Source organism: Taeniopygia guttata, chromosome 4, assembly GCF_048771995.1.
Source record: "Taeniopygia guttata chromosome 4, bTaeGut7.mat, whole genome shotgun sequence".
NCBI lineage: Eukaryota > Metazoa > Chordata > Aves > Passeriformes > Estrildidae > Taeniopygia > Taeniopygia guttata.
In genome coordinates this window covers 68,679,377-68,705,111 of record NC_133028.1, presented here as the reverse complement: position 1 = coordinate 68,705,111, position 25,735 = coordinate 68,679,377, and the positions used below count along the sequence as shown (strand labels likewise).

Genomic DNA, 25,735 nt, shown 5'->3' with positions numbered 1-25,735 from the left:
GTGAAGGTAAAGGAATCTTTGCTATGTTTTTATCCTCTCAGTGACTTAACTGTTCTAAGCTAACACTGTCATCTTTTTAATAATGGCTGGGGAGAGGGGAGGAACCACCTTAAATGCAAGCTCCCTGTAGATGCCTGGTGTTCTGTAAGGCAGCACAGCCTTACATGGAATGTGGCCACATCATGTCCTCTCAATAACTTATTTTTATGTTCCGCACCAGAGCTGATCCTGTTTTCATGGCGCTGCAGGAGAGAAGCTGTTTCTGTGTTCTTCCAGGGTTAGGATCAGAGATAAAAGAGGTGCCTGCAGCTCCCCACCGACGGCAGATCGCTGCTGCCTGAGCTCAGGCTGCTGTCTTGCTTGATGCAGCCGGGGTCGGAGCCGAGGCCGTCCTATGAGGACACGTGAGCAGTTGAAGAATGAGGCTTTGTTGCTGTGGCACTGAACAAGTTCTGTCAGCTTGGGGAAATACGCTTCTGTAAGTGCAGCGTTTATCCTCCTGGTTTGAAAGGCTGCTGTGCTGAGAAGCAGGCAGTACTTCCAGTGTTGCACATGTCAGCCCTGTTTAAGGAGCTGCCAAATGCTGTCAGGAGGTTTCTTCTATTATTTTTTAATATATATATATATTTAATGCTTTTAATATATATATAAAAATATAAAAGTGTGCTGCTCCAGATGGTTTTGAAACTCTTTTTCTTTCCTGTGTCTTCCAGGTCAGCACAAACAATTCCTCTTGGCACTTTTTAGTTTTGCATTACAGCTCTGTTTTAAGTACCTGCAGCTCACTTGCAAAACTGTTCACCTCTCTTCTGTCATCTTCACTCAAGGGAAAAAAGGTTCCCTTCCATCTGCTGCATTTTTGAGCAGTGATTTTTTTGGTGGTGGTGCTTGGACAACAGCAGAGCTCTGAGTTGCCTTTCTTGCCTTTGGGGAGTCTCATGGAGAAACTTCCCAGTTATCTTATGTAACACTGTCCTTTCTCTGTGAACCAAAGCTGGCTGTAAGGTAGGCTACCTGCTTTGTTTCTTTGCTCAAGTGATTAGGATAATAGAGTCTGAGTCTAAAGAAAATGCCTCCAGCTACTTTGAAAGATTAAAAATATGTTAGGTCAAAAAACAGGAGAGCAGGAAAGCGAAAACGACTGTGAGCTCTGTGTGCTGCACTGGCCTTGTCAGGCTCCAGTGTTCAAAGGAACAAAAGGGCCCAGGTGGTGTCCAGTTGGAAAGACTGAATTAGATGCTTTGCCTCACTGGTGGATGCCTTCTCCTCTACAATAGTAGCAGAAAGGGCAAAAATAAGTTTTGCAACTTGTTAGGGTAAAATCTGAAAAAAAACTGAAGGGGAGCTCATGTTGGTCTGTTAGTGGTGTCATGGACTATAGACAAGCAGTGGTGAAGAAAAACAAGTTCAGACAGTAAGCACAGAATTGCAGAAATCCAAACTGGTCTGGGTTGGAAGGGACCTTAAAGCCCAACCCATTCCAACCCCCTGCCATGGGCAGGGACACCTTCCACTAGACCAGGTTGCTCCACCCCAGCCTTGGACACTTCCAGTGATGGGGCAGCCACAGCTCTGGGTAATCTGTGCTGGAGCCGCAGCACCGTCACAGAGAAGACTTTCTTCCATATATCTAAGCTAAATTTCCCCTCTTTCAGTTTGTACCCATTCCCCCTTATCCTGTCACTACAGTCCTTGATGAAGAGCCCCTCTCTGGCTTCCTTGCAGGCTCCTCAGGTACTGGAAAAGGCTGTGAAGTCTCCATACAACCTCCTCTTCTCCAGGGTGAACAGGATTTCTAATTGTTCACAGGGTGAACAATTTTCTAAGCCTGTCAAAAAGAAGAGAAGCATGAGCTCCTCTCTTTTGTGTAGACTTCAGGAGTTGGATTTTGTTTCCCAAAGATGCTCCCAGTGCTCTTTTCTTTCCCCAAGACCTCTTAAAAATCAAATAGTGGAACTAGAAAACATCTCAGGCTATATGAGCATGAGTCTGTTTGCTGAACCCATTTTGGTACCATTCCAGTCCACTTCAGTCTCTTCACAGCATTATGTCCTGATCAGGCTTTTTGCTGAAGTTGAACTGTTAGAAACTTAAACCTCCTTCTTACTCATCCAGGATGTTCTCTTGTGTTCTGTGTGTGGCAGACTGACTCTGCTGGTGGCCAAAACCACCATTCTCTCAGCTTGCTGACTTTGGCAAAACCCTTCTTCCCTCAGACTGGCATTGCAGAGGGCTGCTGAGAGGCATCATGTTCTGTCCTGGCAACCCTGGGCCATTATTCCATTTTTCTCCTCCTTCCCTGGAAGCATCTGCTACAAACCAGGAAGAAGAGGGCACTTGGGCTAAGACCATAGAACAGAGTATTTCAGATGGAAGTGGTCTGTGGCAGGCACCTTGGTCTCATGAATTTCAGGAAGGTTCTTTGGCAAACCCATCTCAGTGCTCGTCTTTACCTGTCCCTGCTTCTTCTACTCTCCTGAGGCTCCCGTCCAGTAAGGACATTGTTCCCTCAGCTCCAGGATTTGGTGGGTTGATCCTAACAAGGTTGATCCTTCCTTTTTTAAGAGACAAGTTGAGTAGCCCAGGTGTGTCACACATCTAAACATGGATCTCTACTAAGTAACTTCTCTCCCAAAAGTTGTTCTCACTGCAGAGTTATTCCACCTCCTCCTCCATTATGATGATCATTCGGGAAGGGGATGGAAAACAGCAGGATGGCGTATGGTTGAATGAGAAAACTGACATAAGGCGATGTGTACGAGAGCTCATCTATAATTCATCGTGATCATTCCAGGCTTTTAGGAAGCGGAGGAGAGCGAGGTGAGGGAGCCCTGGGAAGGGGATGGAGGCCCTGCACGTGGCTGCAGCCAGCGAGGGCTGTCACTTCCGATGAGCACGGGCGGGCGGTGCCGAGCCACCAGGGAGAGCTGTGCTCCCGCTACCTGCTGATGAGGAGGGGCTGCCTTTGCAGATGACTAGAAGCAGCCGTGGTGCTGACATCTCATTATTTCCAGCTTCGTTGCTCACTTTCCGGTCGTTGCTAATGTAGCAGGCCCAAATTCCTTTGTGTGTTGCTGCCTCGGGAGCCTCTGGCAGCTCTTGCTTCTGGGGGAAGGATGTCCAGGAGAGCCAGTGCTTAGTGTTGGCTGGTTTAGAATGGCAAGATTAACCACTGGAGAGGAGAGTTTGGATCTCAGCCCGCTGGTGCTGGCTTCCTTCTGCTGGCAAAGTCAGGGATATGGCAAACGAGGTGCTCTGGGATTTGATCTCCTCCCAGGGGAGAGAGGGTCTGCTCTGGCACTGTTCCTCTGTGAGTCCTTTGGCTCTGTGAGTGTGTTCTGGCCGTGTCGGTGTTGTCAGCCCTGCTCGGGCTCTCAGGACACATCCCTGCCATGCTGATCAGCAAGATTGGCATCTCCCCAGAAGAGAGGGCTTGCCTGAAAACAGCAGGGCTCCCTGGTATTGCGCAGCTGTAGCTGTTCTCTTCTCAACTGAGGTGACCTCAGCCTTCGCCACTCCAGCAAGGGCCAGCAGAGCAAGGGAAGCAGTTGGCTCTCTGCTCAGCACCTACCTGGACACTGTGTCCAGCTTAGGCCTCCCCCTCTATTCAGTTGCCCCTCCATCCCCAGGGATGCTGGTTGGAGCTGCCAGGCTGGTCGGGGCTGGGGGCAGAGAGCCTGAGAGGAGTTGTGGGGAGCTGGGACTGCTCCGTGTGCTGAGCAGGTGGCTGAGGGTGTATCTGACCACAAGGTACAGTAATGTGAAGGGCAGTAAGAAGGATGATGTGGTTAAATGCTTTTGGCAGCTATGGCAGATGACATAATAGGGGAATGTGGGAAGTTTGGCTTTGGTGTTAGGAGGAAAGCAGCTGGTGGGGAGATGTCTCCATCCATGGAGGGTTCAAGCATTGCCCAGACAAGACCAGGCTGCCCAGGTCTCTTGGTGGCAACCGTCCTGTTTTGAGAGGGAGGTTGGATCAGAGACCTTCTGCAGCCCCTTTTCACCTATGGGTCTGAGCCCTGGTTCCTTTGGTGCCTCCTGGCATGCTGTAAGAGCAGTTTTTGTTTTCCCCGGCTTGCTTTCTGCTGCTTTGGCTTGCAGTGGCCTCTGTGTTACTCAACAGCCCAGGAAAAACAGCCATGACTCTGAAAACCCATCAGTGCTTCTGTGGCTGGGATTCACGTGTCCGACTGCTCCAGCCTCGTGGGTTGGACATTGTGCAGAGTACAAGCACAGCAGGGGAAAAGGATGGTTAAGGCAGGAGCTTGTCCTCCCATTAAGTTAATTTTTTTACTATATACCTGCACTTCTGGGCTTGCATCCAAGGCCTGAAGTACTTGTGCAGTTTCTTCCTGCCTGCATCAGTTTGGTTGTGTTCTCTATTCCCTCCTGAGCTGGTTATTAATTATGGAGACTGCAGAGATGAAGTCCAGACTCTGCTAATGGTTGACTTCCCAGTGTTTTAGAGACAGCATTTCAGAGACCTGCTAATGGTATTTCCCAGCTTTGCTTTTTTAAGCCCCACTCTCGTCTAGGTTTGTAACCCTGAGTGAGGCAGGTAGTGGTGTTCAGGTGTTGGCTGGAGCCTGGCTCTCGGGGCAGGTCACATCTGCAGCACCCAGCTCATGGCCCTGGGTTGGAATGTCCTCCTTTTTGTGCTGGCAGGGAGAACAGAGCCTGGCAGCTCTCAGGCAGTGCAGTGACCCTTGCACAGTGACACCTCTCAATTTCCCTTTAGGAATCAGGGAACAAATCCATGCTGAGTGCTGTGTCAGGTCCCAACTATGCTCACAAAGCCACTCATTTCTTTGCTCTTAGCCACCGGCTTCCCTCACAGTGCCTGTGTCTCAGCCTTTAAAGCTGCCTGGCCAAGCCCTGGTGCTCTCACATCTTTCTTCTCCCAGCATTGTTATTCCTTCTCCCCCTCTCCCAGGAGTGGTGCTGGGCTTGCTCCTCCTCCCTGCCCTGTCCAGGCTGCGGGTGCTGCTGGCCTTGGCGCCGGCTCTGTCTGCCCTTTGCTCTCCCTGGCCCGGCTGGTACATCTCTGTTCCTGTGGCAGGATCCCCTGTCCCTTCTGCTGCTGCCTGACCATCTGCTCCAAATCCTCTGAGAGATACAGCTCTCCCTCTCCTACCTTGTTCCCATTTCTCTACTGTTTGCTTGTGCCCGTCTGATGTGGGGAATCAGCACTGTGTTTTCTCTCCTAGGCCCTGCCAAGCTGTTCCCTGCCTTTGCAGCTGCTTCCAGCCTGCTGCTGGTCAGCCAACCCCTGTGCAGGGATGCACAGGAAGGAGCTGCCTGCATGCCCCCCTCCCTGAGCTTAGCCTTATGCTGGGGGGATGGGAAAAAAAAGATTCGGGAAAACGGAAATAATGAGAGTGCAAAATCTCGCTTTGGTTTTTCCAGCTCTGCATGTTCATATCCCCCAGGACTTATCCCTGGTATCGGATGGCAGCTCTGGCCTGGGAGTCCCTGAAACCGTTTTGCAATTCTCCAGTGTCAGCCAGCAGCCTGTAAGTGCCCCAGTGGTCACAGGGAAGGAATGTTCCCCCGGTCGGCCGCAGGGGGAAAGGTCACCACGGGCAAAGGGGAGGCCAGGCGAGCAGCAGCCATGCTGCTCCCGCCCCTTGCTGATGAGGGCAGTGCTCATCAGCACAGAGACACAAACAGGCTGGCTTATGGGGGAAATTGGAAAAAAAACTGGTTCAAGAGGTTAAATATTTTGGGCAAGGCCCCACTTCCTTTCGCAGGGCAGATTTGGGAGCAGATGCAATGCCCAGGCAAAGTCCAGGATGCGTGCACGTTTCACGGCTCTGTTAGCTGGAGGATGTTTGCTGCTGAATCCACTCCCAAAAACATCTGTGCATGCATTAAAGTGGTGCCTGGGACAGAGGTTTTGGCCAGTTGCTGCTGCTGAGAGCAGCTCTTGGGCTGAGCAGCAGCGTTGTGGCTCCCTTCCTTTCCCTTCCTCCCCCGTGCCTGCCAACAAACCTCTCCGCTGGATGTGGCTCGGAAGGAAAGCTGTGAAAGCTGTGACTCGCGGTGGCCACAGCGGGATTAGCATCCAACATTAAGGGTTTAACTCATCCCAGCCAGCCCGGGGTTTAGAATAACTGCCATGCCTCTTCCTTCCACCCTGGGGCTTGTAGCTTTTTTAATCCAGTCCCATACACCCTGTTTTTCAGGCTGCCTTTGCTAAGCTGAAGCTTGCTCCTGGCACTGTTTTTGATGCCTGGCCTGTTGGCTGGAGCTCCTGGGGATGCTGGTCACATTTGTCAGGGTGGGAGCAGAGCAAAGAAAAGAGGAGGAATTTCTAGGTTGGGCTTGCAAACCCAAGTTTTTCAAAATTCCCAGCGTGTTAAAAAAAATACAGAGCTAATCTGGCCCTTGGTCTCTAGGTTACATTTGCCTCAGCCGAGGCTGAGCTCATGGAAAATTGCATCCTAGCTCCTGTGCTCCCTGCCAAGATTAGTAGGTTTAAAAACTAACCGATAACATCTTTGTAAACTTGGAGTCATTTCTTTAAAGCCTGCTGATCCTTCCAGCCTGGATTTTGGAGCTTTCCTAGAGATCCAAGAGAGCCAAACAGGACGATGGCATCTGCCCTGAAAAATCACCCAGGAGCCTCACAGTGCTTTCAGCTGTTCCCGAGGGAGGAAAGAGGCTGATGTTTGCCAAGGCCCTGAGGGGTGTGCTGGGATCCTTCTCCCTGTTCCCAGCCGGATGCACAGCACACAGCGACGCTCTGCACGTAATTTATATTAATCACCGGTTTTATTTTTAAAAAATTACAATAGAAAAGTACCTTTAAACATATTTCCAAAAGCAGAGTAGACAATGTGGAAGCTTCTCTCCTCTTCACGAGACAAAGTACAGGAAATAGTTTGCTAAAAGAGTTAGTCCGTCGCTTGGGAACGCTGATATCGTTCCTTTTGGAGCCGCTCTGAGGTTTGTCTTGGATTTGATTTCTTCTCACATCACTTTTATCAGGCCCATTTTTTACAGAAGACCCCAACGGGACCATTTCTGATGGTGAAAAACCCCCAAAAAATATTTTTTTATCCCCCTGTTCCACCCTGGTGGCCAGAATCTCAGCCATCTTATTTTGGCCCACCCACAGGACAAGAGGAAGGAGAAAGGAAAAGGTGATCATGTTTAATGAGGCCACGAACAGCTGGGAGAAACCAGCTATGGTGAGGCCTGGGCAGCAGCTGAGCTCAGTGTTCCCTGCAGCTGGAATGGAGATGGGGGAAAGGCAATGGAAGGAGAAGTTCTGCACCTCCCTTTGCAAGAAACTGAAACCTGATAGAGGTTTTGGGTCAGTTTGCTCTCTTCTTTTTCCAAACTCCTCCTGGAGCAAGGGGAAGGAGCACTAGTCTGTCAAGCAGTCTCTCTGCTGGTACTCTATCTCTGTAAAGGATGTTGGCAGCCTCCCTTCTCGTCTTTGCACATGGAAACATGGGAATGCCACGCAGGGAGCAGCTGGACCAGCATAACATCAGCACTAAAGCCACAGGCCAGGCCATGCCAGCGCTTCAGCATAACGGGAAGCCCCTCAGGACTCATGTCCAACCTCGAGGAAGCTGGGAAACCAAGGATTTGTTGGTATGGTTTTTCATACAGCAGTTTACGTTGCCCGTAACAGCTTGGAGCAGTCATGGCAGGAGGAGGAGGAGGCAAATTGTCACCTTGCTACGTGTGTGGGCTGCCCGCCCATCCCTGATCCGAGCTGTGGTACCCCACGGAAGCTTTGCACAGCAGCTATGAACACAGCCCCAAGGTAAAAAAAAAACACGGGAAGGAAGTTCCTGGTTGTCCTGCCTGCTCGTCATTTGGTGCAACTGGGAAGAAAACAGTAATACTGTAGTGTCTGCAGACGCCTTGCCAACACAGCCAGAGCACGGGTCCTGTGCCAGAGGAGCACAGTTCCCATAAACCCGCATCGTGTGTGTCGACATCCTCACACCTGTGAACATCGTGCCTTCCACATGCAGCTGGCGGGGCCAGGGGATAATAAGACTCTTCTTTACACACCTCGAAAGTCAAGCACAAAACTTGTGGTCCAACCTGGTGTAAGATTGTCCTCTTGAGGAGCTTTGGTACAAAAATACTTAATTCTTGTTTTGTTTTTTGTTTTTTTCTTTTAGTTTGTTTTTTCTTTCTTTTTGGTTTGTTTTCTTTTTTTTTTTTTTTTTTGTAGTCTTCTTTCCTATGGTTCCATTTGAAAAGCGTTTTCGAACACTACAACAATGCCTGTCAAACCATGCTTTCGGGAGTAACGCACTCTTCCTTACAAATATACAGTGTAAAAGAGGAAAATATTATTACTAGGTATGTTTTTCTTTTTTCTTCTAGGAGAGCAGATGTGTGATAGAGGCTGTGGGAAAGTCTTGGAGGAATCCAAACTTGTGTGAGGTTTTTTTTCAAGCCTGAAACAACAAAGAGAGTTGTTAAAAAAAAAAAAGAGCAGCTGTGATAGAGGAAAAAGGGCTGTGGTTAATCTTTCTTCCTTCGTGGAAGGAAGGAAGCAAGGTAGGGGGGAGAGGGAGGCCTGTTTTGGAAATTCGTGTCAGGACCATGCTCTAAGGACAGTTGTTTAGCAGGGAAAGGGTAAGGTGGGACATGGCTGCAGGGAGAGGCCGTAGCATCCCCGGCACAAAGAGCCCCACTGATCCCACTTTGTTCCTCCCATTGGCTGCAGTCCCCGGGGGCTGGAACTGGGGAGCTGGGAGTTAAGTGTGAGTTGCATTTTGTAGTTAAGAGGAATTCAGTCTCTGTTGATCCAAGGCAGGAAGCAAGGACAGAGATGAGATTAGCGGGGGTAATTCAAAGCTGAGAGGCATTCCTTGGCTGTGGAAACTCTCACCCCAGATAACAGCAATCAAGGCGGGAATGGCAGCGCTGTGGTTCTGCAGGGCACTAGCTGGAGCAGCCCCAGGGTCCTGCCAACCTCAGGGCCTGTTCCCCCAGGGACATTGTGTTGATTTCCTCACTCCTCTGGCCCCTTCCCAAAGCAGCCAAGCCCGCAGGGTGGCATCCTTACCAGCACACTGAGGTCCTGTGGAGAGCACATCAACCCAGTAGCCACCTTGGAAGACTCCATTAATACCCACAAGACTGACTGTAGGCCACCATCACACACCTGAGACCTGTGGGAGGACACAGCAGAGAGTGAGGGGCGCTGGCACTGGGTCAGTGTGCTCAGGGGAGGGGGCGATGTCACAGGGACCGCAGTCAGCACTTCCTGAGGGGACAGCTTGCAGCTTAGCTGGGCCAAAGATGGCACTTGGTGGTCTTGGGTCTTTTCCACCCTAAATGATTGTTGGATTAGCCCTGCCACGATGGGCTCCAGGCAGCAAATACAGACAGATGCAGGCAGGAGAGCCAGGCCCTCAGCCAAACCCAGCTGGAGGAACCTGGAAGGGAAACAGGAGGTCCCTGAGCCTCCATCCTCACCACCCACTGTGGTTCTTGGGCTGGTGGACCTGTATCAAGGGGTTTGCTCATCTCCCCTTCCCAGAAGCGTCTCTGCTTACATTTTATCTGGAAACATTGCCATGTTGCATATTTTGGAAGAACCATTGGTTCCCAAAGCCTCCCTACTCCCTATTTTTATCTGCTGGGCCTAAAATAGCCAGTGAATTCTTTATGGATCCAAGTCTGGGGCTGGCTGCAGCCAGGGCTGGGCCCTGTGCCCTCCCGGCTGAGTGACCTCGTGGCCGCAGCACAGGGCTGCGGATGCCAGGCAGATGGGCAGAGCAGTCACATGCGAGCATGGGTAGCTGATGCCAGAGCTTTGGATCCACTGACATTTCTCCACAGGCAGGTGTGGAAGCAGGAGGCTTCCCAGCAGGGATTGTTCCCAGCTAGGATGGTCCAGGCAGGCTGGGATTGCAGGCCAAGCAGTGCTCAGTGTCCACCAAGTGTCTTCCATATGAGTCCCCTTTGTTTATTTATCCACAAAGGCCAAAGTTATTTGCAGAGCGTATCTTGCAAGGCTTTTTCCATCCAAAGAGGTCCCAGATGGAATGGGATGTGTCCCTCTGTCCTGCTGGGCAGCCGGGTGCTCGGTAAGGCTGTGCTTGTTTTGGCAGCCCCACCACCCTGGGCTGCCTGGATAGTTTTCCTTAAGGTTTTATGATGTGATGGTGTCAGGGCTGCCTTTTCCATCACAACACTCTGGCACGGTGCCTTTCCATCCTGCCCCAGGACATGTGGGGAAGTGTTGGGATGAGTGGTGGCACGGACATCCCCTTCTGGGCACAAGGAGGGAAATGGACTTGGGGTGTCTGCTGAAAAGTGGCCACCCACCCTGAGCTGCTGGAGACCCCGGGAGTGGCAGTGGGGGAAGCTCAGGGCAGAGGTGGAGGTGGTCCCCAGGCGGCACAGAAGGATGGGAGCGGGACAGTGGCACTCACCCGGCATTCAGCAGAACTGACGGGACTTCCAGCCCTGAGAACCAGCCTCGGAGGGAGGGAGCCAGCGCATCTGCAAAGGCAAGGGGGACACAAGGTGAGAGGAGGGTGGCTGCCCACCCTGGCAAGATCAGGCTCCACCTGGGATCCCTTTTCCTGGCTTTTCCCACGCACAGGGTGGAGGGAGGTTGGGGCACCAGTAGTACAGCCATCCCAGCTCCAATTCCAACAGTAACCCTGAGGCTGAGCACAGCTCCTGGCGTGGCTGCTTCCAGCAGGATGGAGCTGGAACAGCAGCACCATGGTCCCACTGAGCAGGAGTGAGCTCATCCTTCTTAGCTCCTGCAAAGCCTGCTTGAAACAGGGCAGAAAACATCAGATGCTGAAATTTGGCATGCAGGCACTCAGCGCTCTGCCAGATAACTCCGAGCCAGCTCCACCATCCATCCTGCAGTTCCTGGTCCCGCTGCTGTTGCAGAATCCAGCAAAGCCACTCCGGTTTGGATGGTGGCACCAGTCTCCAGCCCCCACCCAGCAAACCCACAACTCCAGCAGCTGCACAGGGAAGGTGCAAACAGCACTGTCTCCACCAGGCTGATATTTCACATCAGGTAATATTGCTTCTGTCTAATGTCAGGTCTCGGCTTGGGTTTTCCCGAGGGACTCTCAGAGCTTCCGTACGCCTCTGTTTCCTTGGCTGTGTGCTTCCCTGAGCAGGGCAGGTGCTGCCTGTTAGCAGTTATTTGACAAGGCAAGTACGTAGCTGCAATAATATTTACCAACGCTCTTCCTATGAACAGCAGGGCCCAAAAAGCTGGAGTTTCATTCAAAGGCTGCACATGGTTTGCACACTGAGCACTTTTCCTCACCCTTCTGCTCAAACCAGCCCCTGGCTGCTCCAGTGATGGTGGCTCTGGATAACCTGGCTCAATCCTGGCAAGCCAAGGCCAAAAGCCTTTTGGATGCAGTTTATCTGGCAAATCTATTTCCATTTGCTTGTTACCTCCTGTTCATCACTGAGCTGGAGTCGGCAGCTAGGAGCAAAAGCCAGGATGATGTCCAGCACAGATGCTTGAGGAGGTAGCCGCCCTTTCCCCCCTTGTGGCAGGGGTCCTTTCCCAGCATCCCCATGATGCTACAAGGCTGGCATTGCAAAGAAATCCTCTTCTTCCACCATTTCCACTTCTCCTCCTTTTCCCCTGCTCCTCTCCCAGGCGGATGGTTAATTTTTAACAGCCACATGCTGCCATCGGGGGCCAGCGGCAGAAAATGCTTGTGACGAGGCAGCACCTTGTCAATAAAAGATGGACCCTCCATTTGCGCTTCGCTTCCCTCTCCTCCCCGTGAGAGCTGCTTGGCTTCACACCCTATGAACAGCACATCGCATCCCAGCCATGCTGCAGGGGCAGCCAGGGGTTCTGGAGCCCTCATCTCACACTGGCAGCCGGATGGTTCGGTGCCAGGAGCGATGGGGATGGTCGAGACCCTGAGAGCATCCCCAGCCCTCCCTTCTCCCTCACCACCTGCCCCACCGCAGGTACCAGCGAAAGTAGGAAGGCAGAGACAGGTGTCTGGGGAAAGACAGGACCCCTGCCAGCGTTCAGCTCCATTTGGGAGCCTTCCCTAAATCTCGGGGAGCGGGGAGTGAGTGCCTGTGAGCCGGGCAGGGTTAGTGGTGCGGTGAGCACCAAGGGGAAGGGGGGCCGGGGCGGGCAGGGGGGTGAGCGGTGGAGGCGGAGGGGTCGGAATTACCTGGGCGTGCAGCGAAGCGGGATAGGTGAAAGCAGGAGGAGGTAGAGCAGGTGCTAATTCCGCTGGGTACAGAGGGTACGGCCCCCACACTTCAGGGCTACTGGGATAAAGTGCAGGCACTGTGAGCTCATCTGCAAGAGAAGAAGAGGGAGAGTTAATGGTGACCAAAGGGCTGTGATCCTTCCTTCTCCCCTTGATGCAGGAGCAGAGCTGGCCCTGGAAAAGTGTGAGATGCCACCACTGAGAGCCGACTCACAAAGCCAACACAGCATTCGCCCGCTGGGATAACACAGGATGAGCAATGCTACAGGGCTGGAGACATTGCTGAAGGAGCTGAAGCTGGGCTCCTTGTCTCCAAGAGGTTTAGCAGTCCCAGGGATTCAGCAGAGGACAGTGTGCAGCTCGTGCCTGTGTGCAACAGCAGGGTGAGGAGCCGGCGTCTGTGCGAGAAAAGCTCTTCCAGAAGCGGAAACGGGCACAGAGAGCTCACAGCAGGGCATCACCAAGGTCTCTCCTGAGACCTCATCCTGCTGGCTGTCACCTGTCCCCGGTCCTCTCCTTTGGGAACCCCCCAGCACGTGCCACCACGCAGCAAGCAGGTACCAACACTTCCAACGGGACCTAGTATTCCCCTTGGCCACCACCTCACGGTATCCCTGCTCCTTCCAGCCCCTGGTGCCTGCCAACCCGAGCCCTGCTGGCAGTGCAGGGGGTACTCACAGGGCTCCCGGGCGATGAACTGAGGTACGGCGGTGGGGAGAGGGGTGCTGGGATTTGGGGTGCCCACCAGCTTGTTCTTGGCCATCTTGGTGTTGGCCTTGGCGAACTCCAGCCGCAGCGTCTGGGGGATCTCGGGGTCGAAGCGGATGCCCTGTGGGAAGGAAGGAGGGAAGGAGGCGCGGCGGGCGGGCGAGCACCGCCGCGTGCCGGCTCCGCAGCAAAAATAACTCCCCGTTATTTATGGGTTTTTTTCAACTTGCAGCCCTGAAATGAGCTAATTTGCCGGGCCCCGAGGCGGCTCACATTCCTCCGGCATCTTTAGCATCGGCACCATATTTGGCAGTCGGCATCCCACAAGGCCGAGCTCTTATCCAGAGGGATTAGTGGAGCCAAAAAAAAAGTTTTACATTGAAAAAGAAGAGAAGGAAAAAAACAACCCCGAACCAAAATGCAGGGAGGGCTGGGGAGGAATTGGAGAACCAGCTCCACACAGTTCTGCCTGTGACTGTTTTCAGCTCACTTCACAAGTTGCTAAAAGAAAGTGAAATTTGTTTTTTTCTTTTGCAGACTTAGCTGGGATTTTTCCTGCTGAACAAACAGGAAAGGCTGGGAATGCTCTTTCTCACTTCTGTCTAAGGCCCGAGTCCTGATGGTTCAAGCCCTCCTGGAAGGCCCTGAGAAAGGTGAGAGGGATGCAGCCCTCCAGGAGGAAGGATGCAGCTGAGAAACAGTGATGGGATTGTCTGGAGGGATGGGGATGTCATGGGGCCAGCTGGTATGGGAGGTGCAATCCTAGGGATGGAGGAATTCAGAGAGTCTCTGGGGACAGGGAAAGAAGAGGAAAGTGCAGCAATGGAGTGGCTGAGCCAGGCACACTCACGTTCAGCGCGTTCTTCGCTGCCTCTGCCTCGGAGCGGCTGTCGAAGCTGACAAAACCCACGGGCTGCGGAGGAAGGACAGGAGTCATCAGTCAGGTTCATGGGGAGCAGAGAGGGGAGCCCCTCACCCCAGGGAATGGTGGGATGGTTGCACCCCTTGGAGCAGCTCCTACCTGCTTGGAGGTGAGTTTGATGAGAGACCCTTCGTAGCCCTGCAAGGAAAGGATTAAAAAGGGTGTTTGGTGAAGATCCCCGTGATTAAATAATAATAACTGAATAAGCTGACTGAATTAGACTTCAGTGGTTTGGGGCCATGGGGCAGAGGCCATCCCCATGCTTTCAGCCCTCCTTTCCCTCCCCAATGTGATACCTTAAAGGGTCTGAAGAGCAGGTAAAGTTCCCGGGGCTTGATGTCCAGAGGCAACCCACTGACAAAGAGTGTCCTCACCTGGAAAAGAAGCAAGGAGGTTCCTGGGGACCCTCTTTTGTCCCTAACCTGGGGATACACCACACTCCCCATAGCCAGAGGGACAATGCCAGCCCAAGGGGAACCTCCTGGGCAGACAAAAGCCTCAAGCCAATGTGCTGGTTTTGCATCATGCTTGAGTGATGCTGAATTTTTGGGAGAGGTGGCCCCATCCTTCTTGTGGCCATGGAGGAAGCTGCTAAGGCACCATGGAAGGGTAACAGAGACCTGTCCTCACCCCAGCAGTCTTCTCCAGGATGAAAAGCTCACAGAAGCCCAGCACCTTCCTACCCCAGTCTGGCAAACAGGATTTCTCCCATCATCCCCAGCGGATCCTGGACTCCACAGACAATGCCTATTGTCTCACTTTAATTACAGCAGCTCATTAGGGACTGGGAGAAGCAAACACCAACTCTTCCTCCTGGAGGAAAGGCCCTGGTTTAGGAGGGGGCTGGATTTAAGCAGCTTGTCCCTGGTTTGTAAAAGTCACCTTTTAAGGAGTTTTAACCCTTTTTGAGTGGATGTAATGTTTATCATGGTGCAGCATCCTCAAAGCTAGGATGTTTGACAGAAATTCTGCTGCCAGCACCCTGAAGGGGGGATGTGGGGCTCCTCAAGGATGAGCAAACTGGGATGGTTTTGCTTTACAATCAGCTTGTAACCAGGAGAGCAGTGTGGGGAACTGAACATGCTGTCCCTCTCCTCATCCCCAAAATCTCATCCTAACCCTTTGGGCTGTAGAAGGGGAAAACGCTGATGTATTTTATTTAATTTTTTTGGCCAGGCACCCTGCCTGCCCCATTCCCTGGGAAAGAGACATGGGAAACAGCCAGAAACAGCCAGCCCAGACCTATTCTTTTGCTGACATTTCTTCTTTCTCTTGCAGATAAGCTATCTCCCCCATCTCCCAGCCTGGGAGCAGCAAACATTCCTGCTTTGTGGAACAGAACCTCTGGCTGACCTATATCTATTAAATAACAAAAGGTACTTAGCTGTTTGCACACAGCCCTTGTGTCAACAGCCCCAGTGATACCTATCCTGGGTGCCAGCATTATCATCACCATCATCATCCCTGTGGGTACCAGCATCCAGGCTGGATGAGATCAGCAGAGAAGGGATGTCCTCACCCCTTCCTGAGCCAGGGCTACAGGCAGGCACAGCCTGGTAGCCTGTCCCCTCTGTTGGGACCATCCCCCCAAGCTCTTTAGGGGACCCCTACCAGCTTTCAGCCTGTCTACTGAGACCGGGGAGTGATGGAGCATCCCACAGTGTTCAGTGCTGCCCTGTCCCCCAGCGGAGACATTGCCCGAATTTCTCCTGGCAGGGGCTAGGGAGGGATTCACCTGGAGGATCTCCCCTTGTGTCCATGAAATTCAGTCTAAAGAAAGCAAACTTTTCCTTTCCTAGGGTAAAAATACTGGCTTTCAGACAATTTCTCCTGAGCACGGCTGCTGTCCAGGGAATCGACTCTCCAGACACATCCACCCTCCCAGGTGGGTTTACATCCTGAGCAGGCTGAGCATCCCTGCACGTGTGTCCCCTGCCTCCCTGGAGCCATCCCTGGCTTCCTGCCTCTCCTCTCCTCGGGGAGCTTCAGGAAACACTAGGGACCTCCAGTGGGAGGGACTGGGGGGAGTGGGAAAACCTGCTGCCAGTTCGCCGCATCCCTGAAATCCAAACTGTGCGTGCCCAAACCTGCCACACATTTGTCCCCAAAGCCACATGGGAGAGAGACAGAGATGAAAGATCCCAAGGAAGCCTCCGAAATTCAGCCCCACAGAGGAAGGGCTTCTCTCCTCTAATGACTTTGTTTTCTTTGCAAGTTCAAACGCGGGTCGGCCAAGTTTGAATCTGTAAAATTATACAGCGGCAAGAGGGAGAAGGGCTCCAAAGGATCCCCCAGCTGGATTCCAGCCCCAAAAGGGTTTTTGGGGCCCAGGGCAAGGGATGGATACGAGCTCCTGGGTGCTTCCCAGCTGCACCCCGCAAATGCACCCAGCCCCAGGGATGCTGGAGTAGGTCCTACATAATCAGCATCCTTTCACTGGGTAATGAGCCAGTGGGACTGGCAGAGCAAGGGAGCATCCTTGGGGATAATCCTAGCAGGCTGGACAGATTTTGCCAAGGGAAAGATTCTAGACAGAAATATTACTCCTGCCCTTAAATGGAAGGGGAGCTTTGGCCTGCAGGGAGCTGCTCCAGGTTTTTTTGTGCTGAGAGATCCCAGGGATTCAGTCCCCATCCTCTACCAGAAACACTCCTAGAGCAAAATCCTTCCCTGAAGCAGGAAAAACGAAAAGTATTATCAGAAAAATTGCAGGCAGCAGGCACATATATGTTCTCCCACAGGGAAGAATTACTCCTTCAGAGAGGTGGATCAGGCACAGCGCCTACTCCCAAGGCTGTCATGGGACAGGGCCAGACTGACAGCTCTCGAGCAAGGATTAAAGGGTGCTGGAGCATGGGATTCCCCCAGCTTAAACCCCACTGTTTTTTTGGACATCCTGAGCTGTTTCAGTTCTGTTCTTTCAGTTTCTATTTGGTGGAGCATTTCTCCGTTTCTCCTTCTTCCTTAAATTTGGGGTGAAAACAAAGATTTTTTTTTTTTAAGGGCAGAAGTGCCAATATTTGCTCCAGGAGGAGCTCAAAGGTGACCACCTTGACTTCCTTCCATGGGGATGGCAGCTATGGGAATGCTCCAAGTCCTTTTCCACAGTCCTCCTCTGCTCCTGCTGCTGCACCCCACAGCTCCCAGATTTGCCAGGGCTGCTGGATCCTACGTGTATTGCTTCACTTCTGATGTGTCCCCTCCTGGCTTTTGTTTTCGCTGCAGGAAGTCTGCTCTTCATCTGTGCTACTCTCCTCTTCCCTGGAAATCATCTCCATCCCCCTTCTGGCCTGTCCCTCTCACCTTTGCATCCCACCAGCCCAGTCTTTTGTCCCTGAAATCCTGCATCTCATCTTGGGCCAGTTTAAGGGATACTGGAAAGGCTCTGTGGAGGTTTGCCGAGATGGTCGGGGCTGAGGACATGCAAGGAGAGGCAAAGATCTGGGGTCTCCAGAGCACGGATCAAGGATGACCCCAGCATGGAGAGGTCCATGATGAAGGGCCAGCAGCCCTCCTCCTCCTCTTCCTCACATGAAGCCACAAGCTTACCAGGTTTGTCTCCTGCAGGTAAGGAGGTACCAGGGACCCCCATCACACGGCAGTGTCCTGCCAGCAGGGTCCCGGTCCCCTGTCCTGCCCTGCCCTGCCCAAACCACCCCCGGTAAACGTTAACAGGCCCTGGGGAGGCGGGAGGCGTCCGGGTGATTCATCCACGAGGTATTTAATCGCCTCCTTCAGCCCAGCTCCCATCCCTCGTCCTTCCGTGCGCCCCTTCCAGCGGGGCTCGCTTTAATTCTCCACCAGCCGATTATCCGCTTGGCTGCCCGCCGCCGGGGAGGCACCGGATCCCGGCGGCAGCGGGAGGGCGATGGCACGGGGCGAGCAGTTCCCGTTCCCGGTAAAGCGGGGTGCATTCCCACCCCCGCCGGGATTAGTCCTGGCATAAATAGTCCCTTGGCTAATGGAGCTGGGTTTAGATTGCCGGGCTGTGTGTACGCATGCCTTCAACCCGCAAAACTCCCCGACATAAACAAGGCTGAGGCCGAGGGATGCCGGCTCCTCCGCCCGGGGGGTACGGGAGGACCGGGATAAATCTCCGGCCTCGCCACCCGTAACCGCTTTGCTGGAAAATCACGGTTCTCGCACGTCCGGTGAAGGACGGGAGGAGAGGAACAACCCTTGGGGAAAAGCGAGTCCAGAGCTGCCGGGGCTGGAACGAGGAAGCGGCAGAGGAAAAGGCAATGAGCAGCCAAGGGAGCAGATGGGGGATTGCAACAGAGCGGAGGAGCGGCGGGATCAGGCGCGGGTCACACTCGTCCCTGTCCCGCTTGGAGCTTGCTCCCAAACCCCACGCTTCGAGGAGGAAAGGAAGCAGGAGCACGGGGGGATGCAACACAGGGACAAGGGGATAGATTTTATCCACCCGCTGGGCACGTTCCCCCTGGAAAGCATCCCTGGGGTCCCCTCCCCATGGCACGGTTCCCCCGGGATGAGGGATCTGGCGTGGGATGGGGACGAGAGCCACGAGCCGGGATCTCCGCAGCCGCTCCGCTACCAAATAAGGCCTCCGCCGAGCCTTTTACATGCCGTTCTCGGCCGGCCAAAGTGACGTGACCGCCTTCCCAAATTGTTCTGGCTCCTCCGTGGGGAAGCCCCTGGCCCACAGCTCCCCTGCACCGGGGGTATCCTTCCCGGGGGGGACAGGAAAGAGGGACGGGGAAGTCACCCGGGCGGGAGGAGCGGGCATGAAGCGGGGGCTTTTCCCACCTGGCAGCACCCCGACTGACCTCCCAGGGGTGGGGGCTGCTTCTCCCTCTTTTCTGAGGGAACAGGAGGCTGGAGGCAAGCCCTGGGAGTGGGGAGGTGAGGCACAGTAGCTGAGTAACCCCTTTCCCTGCACTTGAGCAAATAGACAGCACCGGCTCCTCCAGCCTGGGCTGGAACAAGTCCTGCCAGGAAAATACCTGCCTGGCACCGGAGCAGCGCGGCTTGCAGGCAGGAGCGGGCATCGCCCTCCTCGTGTGTCCGCGGCTCTGTGCGTGTCCCTGGCACCTCCCAGCTGTCCCCTCCGGCTGTTCCCCATGGCCGGCATGGGTTTGGAAAAGGCAACAGGCCTCCATGGGTGTCACCCGCTGCCATGCCCACCAGAGCCGCAGCATCATCTCCCACACGCTCCGCAAGGCCACCAGTGGAAAAAACTCCACGTTTTTTTAGGAAACTTTGGGAAGTTTGAAGGCAGAACCACCTCTGGAATAAGCAAATGAAGGCAGGCGGCAGCGGGCGATGGAACTGAGGTGATTGATCCCAGCCTTGGCCACCAACCAGGGAGCTCAGCAGGGACCTGCTGGAGCAGCCCAGCCGGGTGGAGGGGAAAGGAGGAGGAGATCTCCGATCGGAATCTTCCCGCTCTCACCCTCACAAAGTCCAAATTCCCATCTCAAGGTCACGGGCAAAACCAGGAACTTCGCGGCTGGAATGAAGAAAACCAGCACTCACCGTGACGGGGTGTGGGGTTAGTCTCCCGTGGGGATGGGAGAGTTTCGGACATTTTTGGAGTGAGACCCATGGGAAAGAGATTCCCAGCCGCTGGATGCACAGTACCCACGGGCACCGGCAGCGGGACCGGGGGGTGCTTGATTTATCCCTCACGCCTCCCGGGGCGATCCGTGTCAAGCGTGGGGCTCCCCGCGCCCGCAGCTTCCCTCCGGCGAGGCGGAGGGGCGTTTGCGGCGAGCCCCAGGGGGATGCGGGCGGTGAATGGGAGAGTCCCGGGGAGCGGGGATGCGCCCCCACCTCCCGCAGCAGCCCCGGGTACCGGCAGCCCGGTGCGTGAGCACCCGCGGAGCGCAGCTCCCGGTGATCGCGGGTGGGGAGGGGGAAACCGGAGCCCCTCCGCCCCAAATCCCCGGTGCGTGTCCCCCCCCGGTACCTCTTCCTCGGGCAGGCTGGTGTCGGCGGGGCCGCCCTCCCTGTCGGCGGGGACGCTGCTCATGGTGCGAGCGGCCAGGCTCCTCGTCCCGCCGGCGGCAGCCGCGTCCGGGCGGGCGGCGCTGGGGGCTGGTCCCGGTGGCGGCGGGGGGGGCCGGGGCGGGGCGGCGCGGCCGGGGAGGGACGGGGCGGGGATGGAGGAGCGCAGGGATACGGGAGGTGGGCGATGGGAACGCGGGACATGGGACACGGTAGCATGTGGGGCCACAGGACGCGGAGTTGGGAATACAGGGCAGTCCTGGAGACGTAGAAGATAGTCCAGGACGTGGGGTTGGGGATACCGGATACAAGGCTGGGGACATGGGGCACAAGGATGTGGAGATGGACACAGTCTCAGGGACATGGGACACGGGCTGGGCAGAGGGGACACAGTCCTGGGGACACGGGACGCAAAGTTAAGGATACAGGACACCATGCTGGGGACATGGTGCACAGTCCCAGGGACATGAATACATCAGGACTGTGGGGCAGAGGAGGGGACGGTGCTGGGGACCCCGTGCAGGGCTGGGAGCAGTGGAAGAACCAGCGGGAGCTCATCACCCCAAACGGCCCCACATGGGGGCTTAACCCCTCCCTGCCTTTCTGTGCCTCACCAGCCGAAACAGACCTGGGGGCAGGCACCCGCCTGTCCTGCCGGCTGCCCAGGGGACACAGCCTGGCCACCCACAGGTTTGCAGCATCCCCGCAGCAGCGATTCAAAGGACAGAAGCTCTCGGGCCGGGAGGGAGGTGGAAATGAGCCGTGCCAGCTGGATTTGGGGAAGCGGGAAGTGTCTTGCTACAAGGGCAGCTCACCCCAGAGGGAATCTAGAGCACAGGGACTGATCTAGTCACCCAAATCTGCCGGAACCTCTGGCTTTTTGGGTAGATTTTCAGCGAGGGGAAAATTTAGAGATGTGTTTTATCTCTTTGTTTTTCCCCTCCACAGGCATCTACACAAAAATCTCTGGCTGGACAGCTGGCAAGACAATACTCACAACCCTTATTTGGACTCAGCTTTGGGGAAGAGCTGCAGTTGCCCAGCAGCGCTGGAACCCAGGTTGTGATCACAAACCGGGAAAAGGGGAGGTGTGGGGTTTTTGTAGCCATGAAGCTGGACTTGGGGAGAAAATCCAATTTGCTCCAGTAGATATTGCACCCCTTCCTTGCCTTGAAACCCCCGATCTGAACCCAAAGCCTCACGTCCCACAGAAGTTTGGGTTCCTCTGTGTTAGTTGCTGATCCTATCCCCTCTCTCCTACAGGGATTTCTGCTGCATGGATGTCCACCTGTGTTTCCCACCCCGGGGCCCGCGTGGATCCGGGATGCGGGGCCGGGACTCCCGGGGAGCGCGGGGTCACGCCGCCCTCTGCCGGCGCGGGGAGGTGGCACCGGGGCTGTCCCCGGCGGCGACACCCGCCCCGACAGCGCCCGTGTCACCCGGGCACCGCACCCCGCACACTCAAAGGGCTGCGGTTCCCTCGGACAGCAGAACTGGAGGTATTTTATTCCCGAAAAAAAGCACAAACAATAGAGATAACGCGTGAGACGCGACAGACTCGAAGCAGGGCTGAGATTCCCAATGGAAGAAAAATAAATGACATAAATAAGGAAGAAATGGTTTGATGGAATGAGGGACGTGGAGACCGGACTCTTCCCGGAGTGTGTAGTGCTTCCCAGGACCAAACACCAGGCTGGGCACGGGCAGCATGAGCTGAGTGCTCAGCTCTTGACAGGGGTGGACGCAGCCTTCATGGTCTTCTTCAGGTGGTGGTAGTTGGGCAGGATCTTCATCAGGAAATCCAGCTGCAGAGTCTGGGGCTGGAAAGGGAGGCAGGGGAGGTGAGGGAACAGCCAGAGGGGACAGGAGCAGCCCGAGGGGACAGGAGGTGGCAGCATGTCCCCACGCACCTGTGGCCGCTCGGTCTGCACGCGCCGCAGGCAGTCGGCCCCGTAGATGACGGTGTTTTCGGGGATCACCTCGTAGGTGTTCACGTTGCAGCAGGCCCCGATGATGCAGCCGCTCGTCAGGATCACGTTCCTGCCAACAAACGCTGCCAGGGAGAAGGGAGAGAGGAGTCCCTGTAAGAGCTGTCCCCACAGCATTTATAGGAGAAGAATCTCAGCAGGGCCAAAGGCCCCAAGCTGAGAATTACCTTTGGATTCAATGACGTTGTTGTCTCCTACCTTCATCGCTTGGGAATCTACAGGTCTGTGTTAAGTAAAACTGTAAAATGCTTTGCTTTTTTTCAGCAGGTGAAAAACCCTGATGCCATTTTCAAACCACCACCCAAGCCCTGGGCTATGTGAACCCTGACAGAGTCCCAGAGATGCCTCTCCCAGGAGGGATCCAGGAGCACGGTGTGCTGGATAGTTTGTCACTGCACAGCGAGGATACAGCACCCGACCTCAAAAACATTGTTGGTGCCAATGACCATGGGCTTGGGCTCCACATCTTCACTCTCTGGGGTTATATTTTCTGGGTATCTGTAAGAAGGAAGAACAGATTTCCATGTCTGAGATCACAATGACAGTGCTCTGTGGGGCAGCTCAAATATCCCACCCAGCTGAGCTGGACTGTCAGAATTTTGAGAGTGCTTAGAATTAGGATTCTCTGTCAGCTTGAGAAGGATTCACAGGGGGACTTAGCAACCAGTATCTGAAGGGGGCCTACAAGGAAGCTGGAGACGGACTCTGTCAGGAACTGGAGTGACAGAACAAGAAGTAGTGGGCAGAGACTTAAAGAGGGGAAAATTAGGTTAGATATACATAAGAAAATCTTTACTGTGATGGGGATGAGATACTGGAATAGGTTGCCCAAGGCAATACTGGCTGCATCAACCCTGGAAGTGTCCAAGGCCGGTTGGACAGGGTTTGGAGCAACCTGGGATAGTGGAAGGCGTCCCTGCCCATGGCAGGGGCGTGGTATGAAATGATATTTAAGGTCCCTTCAAACACTGAACATTTGTGATTCTGTGACTTCTCCCCAAGCCATAGTGCCACACGTGTACACAAAAGCACGAAGTTTGGTGGTTCCTTTTTTAACAAACTCCACCTCCCCAGGGTTTTTAAGTCCCCACCGGGTGTCCCACGGACCCGTTGATGATGAGCGCCTGCTCCTCGATCAGGTTCCCCTCTCCGATGACGATGGGCCCCGCCTCGGCGATGATGCGGGCCTTGGGATGGATCACGGTCCGGGGCCCTGCGGGGACAGCCCGGTGTCAGCCCGTGCCCGCACCGCCGGGGGCCGGACCGGGCGGGGGACAGGGCCCTTACCGATTGTCACGTCCCCGCGGATCTCGCTCTCCACGCACACCACGGCGCCCGGCGCGATCTTCACGCTGCGGGGAGCGATGGGGCGGTCACGGCGGGTGATCGTGGGAGGGATCGGGGGAGAACCGGGAGGGATCGAGGGGGGACCGGGACTCACCTCTTCTGCACCTTCTCCGCCATGGCCGCGGCAGCGGCGCCTGCGCGGGGCGGAGCTCCGGGGTGAGCGGGCGGGCCCGGCCCCGGCGGCGCCACCGCGCGGCTCCGGTCGCTCCCCGGTACCCGGGAACCCCGGGATCCCCGGGACAGGTGAGGAAAGCCGAGCCAAGCACCTGGAAAGGGAGAGCGAGTCCCGTGTTTGAGGGTTCAGAGAGGGACCTGCGTGTTCGTGCTTGAGAAACAGACACCGAGTCCCGTGTTTGGGGGCGCCAGGCTCTTTTGGCACTTTTTAGGATAGTGAAAAAAATAAATCAGGTTTTTTATTTCCCCCCCTCAGAAATGGAGACAAAGTTCAGGGTTTTTTTGCTGGGCGCTCCAAGTGCCGCGTTGTTGGCACTCGGAGCCAGCCCCAGCCGGGCAGTCTCAGGGCAGTGAAACAGACTCCAGTCCTGTCTGGGAAGTGCGAAAGGAGGCTCATCCAGGCACTTGAATGGTTTGATCAGAGATCCCAAATCCTGCCTTTTGGGGTCAGGGCAGACCCCAGACTGGAGAAGGGGGGGGTTCAGCCCTGGGGGGCGGAGCGAGGCAGCGCCGGGGCGGGGCGGGCACAGGTGCGCGGGGCTCCAGAGCGCCTGCGCGGAGCGGGGCCGAGGGCATTTAAACCCCGGAAACCGCCGAAGGCGCCATTTGCTCGGCGGCGCTTGGAGGTGCCGGGTGCGGCCGGTGCGGGCTCCCCAGGCGGGGCTCGGGTGAGGGTCTCTCTGTCCCTCTTTTCTCCTCCTCCTACCCCTTACCCCTCTCCTCCCTAAATCCCCATTCCCTCTCCTCCCTGCCGCTCTACGCACCTCTACGGTCCTCTCCTCTCTTCTCCCTCCCCCTCTCTCCCCTCCTCTTCCCTGTCCTGTCATCTCCTTCCCTCTCTCGCTGTTCTCCAGCCCGACCCCCTCTAATCTCCCTCCAGCTCTCCTCCCCATACCTCCCTCCCGCTGTACCCCACTGCTCCCCTACCAACCCTGACTCCTGCCTCTGTTCTTCCATCTCATTCTCCCTCAATCCTCCCTGCCCATCCCGACCCTGCCTCCCCTTACCCTCCCCTGCTGCTCCCCTGTGCCCCCTCTTCAGCTCCCTGTCCCCCTTATCCCCCCTTATTCCCGCTATCTCTCCCTTATCCTGCCTCTCCTTTATCCCCTGTCACTCTCCCTTATCCCCATCTCTCCTTTATCCTCCTCTCTCTCTCGCTTATCCCTCTGTCTTTCTCCCTTATCCCCCCGTCTTTCCCTTGTCCCCCTCTGTGTCCCCTGTTCCCCTCCCTGTGTCCCGCAGCCGCGGGGTTCGGGGCGCCGCACAATAAAGCCCCGAGGGCCGGAGCCGGCGCCCCTGTCTCGGTCGAAAAGGGTCGGGACCCGCTGTGGGTCCCCCCTTGCAGTTGCCAACACTGCCCCACACTGCCGGGTTCGGCTGTCCCTGCATCACACTGGGGTCAGGGCGGGCCCCTCCTCAGGAGGGGTCCTGGGCTGGGCTGGGTTAGCGAGGGGGGGGAGTGGGGGTTAGGGGGGGGCCCCTCATTAGGAGGGGTCTTGGGAGGGGTGGGGAGGTGGGGGGCGGGGGCGGGGAGGGGGGGGAGGGGGGCGGAGGGCGGGGGGGCCCCCTCCGGAGGAGGGGGTCCCGGGGGGGGGGTTGGGGCGGGCCCCCTCCGGAGGGGGGGGTCCGGGGTGGGAGGGGCTGGAGGCGGGGTCAGCCCCCCTTAGCCCCGCCCACCCCGGACCCTCCCCTCCGGACGGGGTCCGGCCCGGCCCCTCCTCGGGACCCCCTCCTCCGGACAGGGGCCCCGCGGGGGGGGGGGGGGGGGGGGGGGGGGGTAGCAGGAGGGGTCACGTCACTCTGAACCGCGATTACACATTTGTACGCAACAACAACATCTCCCCCCTTCCTGACCCCCCCCCCCCCCCCCCCCCGCGGGGCCCCTGTCCGGAGGAGGGGGTCCCGAGGAGGGGCCGGGCCAGACCCCGTCCGGAGGGGAGGGTCCGGGGTGGGAGGGGCTGGGGGGGCTTAGCCCCCCCTTAGCCCCGCCCACCCCGGACCCCCCCCTCCGGAGGGGGCCCGCCCCAACCCCCCCCCGGGACCCCCTCCTCCGGAGGGGGCCCCCCCGCCCTCCGCCCCCCTCCCCCCCCTCCCCCGCCCCCGCCCCCCACCTCCCCACCCCCCCCGGACCCCTCCTAATGAGGGGCCCCCCCTAACCCCCACTCCCCCCCTCGCTAACCCAGCCCAGCCCAGGACCCCTCCTGAGGAGGGGCCCGCCCTGACCCCAGTGTGATGCAGGGACAGCCGAACCCGGCAGTGTGGGGCAGTGTTGGCATCTGCAAGGGGGGACCCACAGCGGGTCCCGACCCTTTTCAACCAAACCAGGGGCGCCGGCTCCGGCCCTCGGGGCTTTATTGTGCGGCGCCCCGAACCCCGCGGCTGCGGGACACAGGGAGGGGAGACAAGGGAGAGACGGGGGG

The 25,735-nt window shown here is 56.0% G+C and overlaps 2 protein-coding genes and 1 long non-coding RNA gene across 3 annotated transcripts; 1 reads left to right on the top strand and 2 right to left on the bottom strand.

Moving 5' to 3' along the window:
- Positions 1-227: 227 nt before the first annotated feature.
- On the top strand, positions 228-8,324 carry LOC140684014 (uncharacterized). The gene is made up of 2 exons (XR_012055825.1): positions 228-5,513; positions 6,529-8,324. It is a non-coding gene; the product is annotated as an uncharacterized lncRNA (long non-coding RNA).
- RBPMS (RNA binding protein, mRNA processing factor) lies at positions 6,756-19,921 on the bottom strand. Its single transcript, XM_002196148.7, has 9 exons — positions 19,769-19,921; positions 14,136-14,213; positions 13,939-13,977; positions 13,768-13,830; positions 12,888-13,038; positions 12,168-12,298; positions 10,419-10,488; positions 9,044-9,149; positions 6,756-8,429 (listed from the first exon to the last, which is right to left on the bottom strand). Exons 1-7 carry the CDS (start codon positions 19,829-19,831, stop codon positions 10,426-10,428), a joined length of 588 nt encoding a protein of 195 aa, XP_002196184.1. The 5' UTR covers positions 19,832-19,921; the 3' UTR covers positions 6,756-8,429; positions 9,044-9,149; positions 10,419-10,425.
- A 1,360-nt stretch (positions 19,922-21,281) lies between these two features.
- On the bottom strand, positions 21,282-23,279 carry DCTN6 (dynactin subunit 6). The gene is given in 7 exon segments (NM_001245523.1): positions 21,282-21,626; positions 21,717-21,859; positions 21,962-22,009; positions 22,204-22,292; positions 22,902-23,007; positions 23,082-23,146; positions 23,236-23,279. Coding segments are annotated over 7 exon segments (573 nt in total). The 5' UTR covers positions 23,259-23,279; the 3' UTR covers positions 21,282-21,527.
- Between the last annotated feature and the right edge of the window lie 2,456 nt (positions 23,280-25,735).

Excerpts from the sequence above, each read along its gene's own strand:
- RBPMS (XM_002196148.7), bottom strand. The coding sequence starts at position 19,831 with ATGAGCAGCGTCCCCGCCGACAGGGAGGGCGGCCCCGCCGACACCAGC. Across the intron at positions 14,214-19,768 it reads CCAGCCTGCCCGAGGAAGAG|GTGAGGACACTCTTTGTCAG; the intron begins GTACCGGGGGGG and ends CTTCTTTTCCAG. Across the intron at positions 12,299-12,887 it reads GTTCATCGCCCGGGAGCCCT|ATGAGCTCACAGTGCCTGCA; the intron begins GTGAGTACCCCC and ends CTTCTCTTGCAG.